This window comes from Vicia villosa, linkage group LG3 (genome assembly GCF_029867415.1).
Source record: "Vicia villosa cultivar HV-30 ecotype Madison, WI linkage group LG3, Vvil1.0, whole genome shotgun sequence".
Taxonomy (NCBI): Eukaryota; Viridiplantae; Streptophyta; class Magnoliopsida; order Fabales; family Fabaceae; genus Vicia; species Vicia villosa.
In genome coordinates this window covers 169,809,313-169,819,991 of record NC_081182.1, presented here as the reverse complement: position 1 = coordinate 169,819,991, position 10,679 = coordinate 169,809,313, and the positions used below count along the sequence as shown (strand labels likewise).

General features: G+C 35.5%; 1 protein-coding gene across 1 annotated transcript; it reads right to left on the bottom strand.

Moving 5' to 3' along the window:
* Nucleotides 1-713: 713 nt before the first annotated feature.
* LOC131656910 (cation/H(+) antiporter 4-like) lies at nucleotides 714-4,007 on the bottom strand. The gene is made up of 3 exons (XM_058926467.1): nucleotides 3,047-4,007; nucleotides 1,958-2,971; nucleotides 714-1,869 (listed from the first exon to the last, which is right to left on the bottom strand). Exons 1-3 carry the CDS (start codon nucleotides 3,308-3,310, stop codon nucleotides 736-738), a joined length of 2,412 nt encoding a protein of 803 aa, XP_058782450.1. The 5' UTR covers nucleotides 3,311-4,007; the 3' UTR covers nucleotides 714-735.
* Between the last annotated feature and the right edge of the window lie 6,672 nt (nucleotides 4,008-10,679).

The window sequence follows — 10,679 nt, the reverse complement described above, 5'->3', positions numbered from 1 at the left end:
GAAAAATAAGCCAGATAACAACGAAATAGGATAGTAAATTTTGGGGTGCAACAACCATTTTCTCAGAGTCAAAACCTGTTAGTAAAAGCTACGCACTAGACAAAATCAATAGTTTACAAAAAATTTCTCTAAGAAACAATGTATTTTTTCATCAAAACTAAATGTCAGATGCATAACAAAATCTTGTTCTTATAAATTCTTGCATTGCCAGAAGTATTTCTCATTGCAAACTTGAATTTCTATGTAATGTTTCTTGTTCTTGAACGGATCAATAAACTACTTATATAGCTTCTTATAAGAAAATATTTTTAACATATATGTAAATTTTGAATGTCAAAGTCAAATACTTAATTTATAAAATATAAGTTTGAAATAGTTTTAGTACTTTTTAATAAACTTTTATAAGAACTATTTTTGTAAAAATATATAGTTAAAATTATTTTTTTTAAGTATAACATATGGAATGTAATCTAGATTATGGTGTACTAAATAAAAAAATAAATAAAGCTTCTTATGATGTACTAAGTTAGAAGATAAATAAAATTGGTTATGATACTATAATTTAAAGATACAGTTATTAGAGAAGTATATTAAAAGTTTATTATGCATAATCTTGTAGGTGAATGTAGTTTAAATAAAAGCTAATGAAGTTGAGATAGAATTGAATGATTGCATTGAGTTATTACAAACTACAACAGCAAACATTACAAGTTACAAGCTAAAGTTACAAAAAAGTTAAGTGGAGGATGTATAATTAGTTTGTTGTTGTTGTTGCACAACTAAAACAGAAGCTTTAGTTTCCATATCAGGCGAAGCAAGCAAATCACCAATAACACCTAATTCAGTATACTCAGTCCAATTTTCTAAACCAAGTGTCTGAGGTGATTTAACTCCATTACGTCTCCCAACAATAATAAAATCAAATTTATTTGCTATATCCCTAATGAAAGTAGTTGTCTCAGATGCATCCTGTATAGTTTTTTCTTCATACTTTACATTTTCAAGTTTAATATAAGATCCACGAACTTCCCTTAACTCCTCATCATCAATCATTTTCTCCCACCCCATTGCATCTTGGTCGCTCGCTAACAATCGATACACATACAATGAATTATCTAAGTTTTTGGAAAACCTTTTAGCCAAACACAAAGCTTCTCTATCATCAGGCCCTCCAAGAAAAACCATAGCTACTTTATAACCAGTTGAATTATTATTATTACTATTATTATTATTTCTTGTGGCGGCATTGCCACGGTTAACCAAAATTCCAATTGAACAAGGTGCTCTTTCCAAAACCTTTGAATTCAACGTTCTTACCATGTTGTCGTCTGATTCAATTAAACCTTGTGGCGTCCATCTTATGTGAAATGGTAGAATTATAATAGCTGCGTTTTTGTCTAATGCAAGGTAACAAACATCGTCCTGCATAAACGTTTGTGGAGATATTGCTGTGTACGTGTTAGCTGTTGCTGAACCAGCATGGTCTCGCTCAAAAAGGTCGAATGTAACAACTAACTCTCCCGAGTAGTTATGTGTTGACCCCGTTTTTTGTTGGAGACGATGTGAAATGAAAATGGGTGTTGTTCTTCCAATTAATTCCATAACATGTACCACGTCTGCTATTAGCACGTTGTCTGGTGCCGGAGAACATAGGCTTAAGAAGTTCTTAACGTGAACCATGTGACTTGCTCTGTGCACAACTGCAACCAAACGAAGCTCTGAGTTTTGTTTTAGATTCATTATGTTTCTTTTCTGATACCCTGCATATTTTCTTGATGGGTCGTATAATGCCTTTACACCTAATTTTGAGATTGTTGCAAACACTAAGGTTGATATTACCATAATACCTATAGATTCAGGAGTTTTCTTCTGCAAGAAACAAAATTAATTCATTTATTTAATTTGATTTGAAAAGAGAAAAATAATACAAAATGGAGAAATAATTACAACTACTTACTGTTCCATCATAGACAAGAATAAAGGAGCAACAATCAACAACACCTTTGCAACTCAAAATTAGGGCAAGGCAAAGACCATCGGTTGTAGGCATATTGCAATATTTGCAAACAATCATGCACTGTAGTAGCTTAATGGTATGCACCATCAGGATGAAACCGATGACAACAATAATAAGGATAGGTGGGCCACAAAGAGTGAGATCCACTTTCATGACACAACAAGTTACAAAAAGTGGAGTGAGAATCCATGTAGAGAATAATTCAAATTGGTTAACCAACTCTGACCCTAATGGCGGGCCTTCAGGAACGGCAAGGCCCAATATAACTGCTCCTGCCAAAAAAGGTTGGTTGAAGTTTCCAGCTAACATACCCAATAAGAAAAATGCTAGCACTATTGCGTTTATATATATCTTGTTGATTGGTTTTCCTTCTGGTGTGTTTTTCACCATCCTCATCATTATTGGTCTCCCAATTAATGGAATCCCAAACAGATAAACAAAAAATAAAAGTAAGTTTTTAACTGTCAGAAACATTCCCCTTTCCATGGTACTCACTATGGCCGTCCCTGCACCCGCAAAGACATTACCTGCTATATCGTTTAAGAAAGCCGAAGACAATGCAAGACGGCCCAGTTCCGAGTTGAGGATTCCAATGTCTCTTAACAAAGAAGCAATGACGGCAAAAGAACAACCACTATGAGATATAACGACAATGGGTAAATTATAAGCTTGTTCTTCGCCAACTAAATTTATCCAGACTGAGCGGGTAAGAAATATGATCAAGAAGCCAACCATTATGGGTAAATAATAGGAAAGAAGGGCGATGACCAAAGATTTTTTGCCTGTTTTTCTTATTAATGTGAAGTCCATTTGAACCGAGTTTAAGAATAAGAAAAATGCGTAGCCATAGGATGATATTGTGTTTAGTATGTCTGGACCACCAAAAGGGAATAACATCTTTTTGTATTCATCTAGTGGTCCTAATGAAATTGAAGGACCCAGAAGAAATCCAGCCTGCACAAATAACAATCAATTATTATTTATATATATAGGTACGTAAGAGACAACAAAAAGTTTATGATATCATACCATGACTTGTGAAATGAAACAAGAGAATCCTAAGCGCTTGAGAAAGAAATGAAAGAATTGTGTGATGAAAAAGATGATAATGATTTGAATCTCAAGCATTGTAAATGAAGATTTAGGAGGAACAATGGTGTGAGAAGCCCATATGCCTTCAGCTATTATCATTTGTGGTTGTTCGATGCAAACATTGTAGACTTGATGACGTCCTGTAATATTATCCTCATACAACAGAACAATTGAAGTGAATAAACTTGCGGAGGAGTTCATATTTCCTCCCAAAAAAACACCAAATCAAATCAATTGCATGTAAACACATTAGTAGGGATAATAAATATATATATCTATACAAGGAACTACACAACTATACCAAACTAGCTGCCTACACCTTAACACATTACAAATTTGATATTTCGACCTCGCAATCTTAGGTGTCACACTAATTAAAACTACCTAGCTATCTATGCTTTTCTTCAAAATATCAATGCTTTGTTGGAACAATCAATTAAATTTAAATTAATTAATTTTGGGATTAAAAATAAAAAACGTGTCTGTACATGAATCTCATACCATGCAGCTTTGCTATGTTAAATTTTGTAACCTAAACTTGGGTTTTCAAAAATAGCTAAATTATTTTAATTTCAAATTACCAAGAATAGCTTACAAACTAATATAGATTTAGAAAATACCCTCATCGGCGGAGAAACAGTGAATAATGTGCATTTTGCAATAATATATTAAACCTTTATTGAATACTGTAATTAATTAATAAACTAACATTTGTTTTTTCTAATAAAAATATTAGGTGTGTGTTTGATTGTATGATAACTGGAATTCATTTTGGATAAATAACTCAATAAAAGTGAATTAATAGAAAATTTCAACCATAATAGTGGAACGCTTTAGTAGAGAAGTAGTGGTACTTTAATTAGCAGATTTTATCTAGTAGTGGGAGAATAAGTAAGAGACTAATTGATAATAACTAGCTAGGTGTTTTGTAATAATAATTATGTAGTCGTGTGAATTAAGTGATACATTGCAGTTCATTAAAAACACATGAAAATGGTTAGGTAGCAAGTTTTAGCAGATAGTGAGATGTTAATAGCAGAGCTAGAATTGTTAGGTAGAAGGTTTTAGCAGATAGTGAGATGTTAATAGCAGAGCTAGAATTGTTAGGTAACAGGTTTTAGTAGATAGTGAGATGTTAATAGCAGAGCTAGAATTTGGATAACAGAATGATTTTTTGGATGCAAGGAATTAAATACAGCAGTCTAATAAAACTAATAGAAGTCATATAATAATTGGTATTAATAGCAGTGAACGAAAGAATCCCGAATTAACCGGATTAGCGAATTAGCGGTAAATTTAGTTATCCAAAATTAATTGAAAATGGTAGAGGTAGTTTGTATATGTTAGTAGGTGATTGTGATTGGCTTGTTTTGTGAATTATGATGAGTACATTGGGTTGTTATTTTCTTTGTGATTTTTCAGCGATGTGTATATTGTTGTTGTTTTGTGCGAAGTTGCAGGATATTTCAGTGACGATGTATACCTCTATTTATGGGTATAGCAAGGATAAAGGCTTATGCCTTTGTGATGATATTTTGTTGTTGCATGTGATTGTTGCTTTCATATACATATGCATTGTTGTGACAGCCTGGATTGGAAAATTAGCGGCGAAGGCTTATGCCTTGATGTCTCTATTTAACTGGCAATTGCGATGGGGCTGAAGCCCTGGGTACCACATGCATATGCATAGTTTTGTCTCATTTGAAGTGGCATGAGTTGATTTTTGTGATGTGAAGTGATTAATAATTTTGCGGCTGTGAAGTGATAATTTCATATGATTTAATTATAATACATTGTTTATCATGCACCTGTTTATATTGGTAGATATCTCACCCTTTATTTGTTTGTCGTTGCCTTGATATTGGTAACGTTTAAATAGCAAGGAGTAAAGACTTAGTAGCTTATTGGTGTCGTCACTCTGATACGTAACACTCGGGGGATTGAACGTTGAAGGTGGAGAAAACAATAGCATTGATTTCCTAGAGTGATCAAGTTGTGATCAGAATACTCTAGAAGACTTAGAAGGTATCTAAGTGGAGAACCATTGTAATCAAGATTGATTAGTGGATTAAATCCTCAGTTGAGGTAAATCACTCTAAGGGGGTGGACTGGAGTAGTTTCGTTAACAACGAACCAGGATAAAAATTATTGTGCAATTGTTTTTATCTTAAGAGTTTTTAAAGTTAAACTTATTCAAACCCCCCTTTCTAAGTGTTTTTCTATCCTTCAATTGGCATCAGAGCGCCGGTTCTAAGGTGCAAGCACTTAACCGTGTTAGAAAAGATTCAGGAAGAGAAAAACGCTAAGTCAAGATGGTTGATGTTCCAACTCCAACATCTACATCTGGCTCTGCTGAGCAAAACAACAATGGAAACAATGGCTACACCAGACCACCAGTATTCGATGGTGAAAACTTTGAATATTGGAAAGATAAACTGGAAAGTTACTTTCTTGGTCTAGATGGTGACATATGGGACTTGCTTGTGGATGGTTACAAACATCCTCTAAATGCTGCTGGAGTAAAGCTGTCCAGGAAAGAAATGAGTGATGATCAGAAGAAGCAATTCAAAAATCATCACAAGTCTAGGACTGTTCTGCTAAACGCTATCTCTCACTCTGAATATGAGAAGATATCCAACAGAGAAACTGCCTTTGACATATATAAATCATTGAAAATGACTCATGAAGGAAATGCCCAAGTCAAGGAGACTAAAGCTCTTGCCTTGATCCAGAAATATGAAGCCTTCAAGATGGAGGATGATGAAAACATTGAAACAATGTTCTCAATATTTCAAACGCTAACTGATGGATTAAGAGTTCTTGACAAGGGATACACAAAGTCTGATCACGTCAAGAAAATCATCATAAGCTTGCCCAAAAGATGGGGTCCGATGGTTACTGCATTCAAGGTTTCCAAGAACTTGAATGAAGTCTCTCTTGAAGAGTTGATCAGTACTTTGAGAAGTCATGAAATAGAGCTGGAAGCTAATGAACCTCAGAAGAAAGGTAAGTCTATTGCGTTAAAATCTTTAAATAAAAAATGTACTAACGCATTTCAGGCTGAAGAAGAAGATTCTGAAGAATCAGAATCAGAAGAAGAAGATGAACTGTCCATGATCTCCAGAAGGGTAAACCAACTCTGGAAAAGAAAACAAAGGAAGTTCAAGAACTTCAAAATTTCTAAGAAGCCTGAAAGAGGAGAATCTTCTGGAATCAGAAGATCTGACAAGAAGAAGGTCACGTGCTTTGAATGCAATGAGCCAGGACACTAGAAGAGTGAATGTCCAAAGCTTCAGAGGTAGAAACCTAAGAAGAAGTTTCATAATAAGAAAGGTCTTATGGCAACATGGGATGATTCAGATTCATCAGAATCAGAATCAGACTCTGAAGGCGAGCAAGCAAACATTGCGCTGATGGCCACAATTGATGATGGATCAGAATCTACATTAGAATCAGATTCTGAAGAGGTATTTTCTGAACTGTCTAGAGAAGAGTTAGTTTCTAGTCTAACAGAACTTCTGGAACTCAAGGCTCATCTTAGTATCAAATACAAAAAGCTGAAAAAGCTATTTGAATCTGAAACTAAGAAGCTTGAAGTAGAAAATTCTGAACTAAAGAAGAAAGTTTTAAAATTATCCAAAGATATTGGATCTCCTTCTGGTTCTGAAAAGCCTACTCTAAGTCTGAACAATATTCTGAAAGAATATGACTTGAGCTTTAGAAAGTTATTATCTAAAGGCATTAGAAGAAGTCAACTTGCCTCTATGATATACGCTGTTAGCGGAAACAAGAGATTTGGCATTGGTTATGAGGGTAAAACCCCATACAAACTTGAATCTGTGGATGATATGAAAATCACATACAAGCCATTGTATGATCATTTCAAGTACTCCACTCCCATGATATTAGGCTAACTTCACATGCTAAAAGCTATCACATAACACACACTAAGAAACATGTGACACAACCTAAGAAATATCATGTAACTCAGAATAGAGATTATCATAATGTTCCTCCTATTATTCATCATGCTAAACCCAAGTTCAATCAGAACTTGAGGAGAACTAACAAGAAAGGACCTAAGAAAATGTGGGTACCTAAGGAAAAGATTATTCCTGCTGCAGATATCCTTGGCTGCAAAGAAGCAAAAGGAAAATATGTCATGGTACCTGGACTCTGGATGCTCGCGGCACATGACGGGAAGAAGGTCTATGTTCCAAGACCTGGTGCTTAAATCTGCCGGAGAAGTAAAGTTTGGAGGGAAACAGAAGGGCAAGATAATTGGCTTAGGAACCATAAGTACTGGTAACTCTCCTTCTATAACTAATGTTCTTCTGGTAGATGGATTAGCTCATAACTTATTTTCCATAAGTCAATTAAGGGACAATGGTTATGACATAATCTTTGATGAAAAGTCTTGTAAGGATGTAAGTCAGAAGGACGACTCAATCCTATTTACAGGAAAAAGAAAGAACAACATTTATAAGATTGATCTTCAGGATCTTAAGAATCAGAAGGTAACTTGTCTTATGTCTGTTAGTGAAGAGCAATGGGTCTAGCACAGAAGATTAGGCCATGCTAGTTTGAGAAAGATTTCTCAGATTAACAAACTAAATCTGGTCAGAGGACTCCCTAATCTGAAATATAAATCAGATGCTCTTTGCGAAGCATGTCAGAAAGGGAAGTTTTCCAAACCTGCATTCAAATCTAAGAATGTTGTTTCTTCCTCGAGTCCGCTAGAACTTCTGCACATTGATCTGTTTGGCCCAGTCAAAACAACATTTGTTAGAGGGAAGAAATATGGATTAGTAATCGTAGATGATTATAGTCGATGGACATGGGTAAAGTTCTTAAAACACAAGCATGAGTCTCATACAGTATTCTTTGAATTATGCACTCAGATCCAATCTAAGAAACATTGTAAAATCATAAAGGTCAGAAGTGATCATAGTGGCGAATTTGAGAACAGATTCTTTGAGATTTATTTCAAAGAAAATGGTATTGCTCATGATTTCTCTTGCCCTAGAACTCCACAGCAAAATGGAGTTGTAGAGCGAAAGAATAGGACTCTACAAGAAATGGCCAGAACCATGATCAATGAAACCAATATGGCTAAGCATTTCTGGACAGAAAACATTGCATGTTATATTCAGAATAGAATCTCTATCAGACCTATTCTAAATAAGACTCCTTATGAATTGTGGAAGAACAGAAAGCCCAACATTTCATATTTTCTTCCTTTTGGATGTGTTTGTTATATTCTAAATACTAAAGATCATCTGAGTAAGTTTGATTCTAAGGCACAAAAGTGTTTCCTTCTTAGATATTCTGAATGCTCTAAAGGCTACAGAGTATACAATACTGAAACATTGATTGTTGAAGAATCAATCAATATCAGATTTGATGATAAGCTTGGTCTTGAAAAGCCAAAGCAGTTTGAGAATTTTGCAGATATAGACATCTCAATTTCAGAAGCTGAAGAACCCAGAAGCAAAGGATCAGAAGATCAAGTTGCTGCTTCTTTAGAGAATCTCAGAGTTTTTGAAGAGCCAACTATAAGAAGATCTTCTAGACTCACCTCTTCTCACTCAGAAGATGTCATTCTTGGAAAGAAAGAAGATCCTATCAGAATAAGATCTTTCTTGAAGAATGTCAGTACGGATCTATGATCAGAATGAGAAGATGAGAAGTTCTAACTTTCATCAGAATCTATTTTAAAGCAATACAGCTGACACTAGCTATTCCAAAAGATGAACACGTGTTCACTCTATTTTGACAAGCGCGCGTGCAACTGATGAGACGTCTCCCTAGGTAAATGTGCGAATCATTTCATTTTTCACGTCTTCCCACCTAACTGTGAATACAAGCCCATACTCACAAAGGAGTTTTTGATCCATGGCAAACTCCACAAGCAAACAAGCAACAAGGCACAAGCAAAAGAACTCAAGGAAAAGCAAGTTTGGCTATTCAAGACAAAGCAAGTCGACCTGCTCTGCATCTAGATCGACTCAAAACAAGGAAAGCAAGGAAGATTCAGAAATGCCACAGATAGGTCGACCTACACACACTCCAGGTCGACCTAAAATGATGAAATTTACACACCTCACTGTTAGGTCGACTCACATAACAACTAGGTCGATCTAAACTGAAGAAAAGTCATCAGAACACATTTCAACAGAATTCTGGTCGACCTAAACCTTCAACAGGTCGACCTAACTGGCAAGAATTTCATCCAAGTTGAATCAAGTTCTGTTAGGTCGACCTAAGCACTACAAGAGGTCGACCTATTTGATCAAAAAGGCCAAAATTGCTGATCTGCTATGCTCCAACTGACCAACTCTCATATATATTATCAAATGTCAATTATTGAAGAATCAACACCAACAACTGAAAGATACACAAAGGCTTCTCATCTTCGATCATCACACAACTCCAACACAACTACACGCAATCATTTTTGCGAACCGAAAGTTGATTAATTCCATCTACACTATGCTTATTGACTTCCAACACCTTCAATGTTACCTCTTCATCAAATGACTTTACCTTCAGTGTCCCTTTCTCGATATCAAAATTGCAGCGACTCGTAAGCAAAAATGGTTGACCAAGAAGGATAGAAGTTTCTTCATCTTCGGGAATGTCCATGATGTGGAAATCAACTGGAAAGATAAACTTACCGATCTCTACTAATACATCTTCAGATATACCATATGACTACTTAATGGTGTGATCAGCAAATTTCAATTTTGTCTCACTCTCGCTTATCTTTCCAATGTCAAGCTTTTTGAAAATAGACAATGGCACTAAACTTACACTAGAACCAGAATCAATTAGCACCTTCTTGAACGTTCTATCATTGATAGTGCAAGGAATTGCCACTGCTCCAGGGTCTTTCTTCTTGGTTGGCCTCCTTTCTGGCGAGACTCTACCACACTTTTCGATTCTAACTTTCAGCTCATCTCCCACTTGTTTCTTCTTAGAAATTACCTCTTTCATAAATTTCTTGTACAAAGGCATATTCTCAAGTGCTTCAAATAAAGGTAAGTTAATCTCTAACTTCTTGAACATTGCAACAAACTTCTCAAAATCCTTCTCTTTCGAATCCTTCTTGGCCACTCTAAAGGGGAATGGTAATTTGACCACCGGTTTAGTTTCTTTCTTATTTTTCTCTTCCATCGGCTTAACCGGTGATATCACTACTTCAGGCTCTTTCAGATTTTCTCTCACTTCTAAGTCTACCTCTATGACTAAGTTGTCATCTATTTCCTCTACTTCTTCAGGCTCTGGCACTTTCTGACTTCTTGTTGTAACAACATTAATTTTTTCTTGGTTTTTTGGATTTGCCATAGTTGAGCTTGGAAGAGTACCTTGTGCCTACAGAGTGAGATGAGGTGCTATCTGACCCACTTGAACTTCCAGATTTTTGATTGAAGCTGTTGTGTTCCTATGGTTGTTTCTTGTCTCTTCTTGAAACTGAGAACATTGTCCGGCCAGTCTCTCAATAGCTACTTCCTATTCTGCCTTCCGAGGAACTTGTTGTTGATCTTTCCATGAGAAGTTTGGATGATTC

Bases quoted from the DNA above. Each gene is read 5' to 3' on its own strand.
- LOC131656910 (XM_058926467.1), bottom strand. From the start codon at position 3,310: ATGAACTCCTCCGCAAGTTTATTCACTTCAATTGTTCTGTTGTATGAG. The intron at 2,972-3,046 runs GTATGATATCAT...TTATTTGTGCAG, and splicing joins GTTTCATTTCACAAGTCATG to GCTGGATTTCTTCTGGGTCC. The intron at 1,870-1,957 runs GTAAGTAGTTGT...TGTTTCTTGCAG, and splicing joins TTCTTGTCTATGATGGAACA to AAGAAAACTCCTGAATCTAT.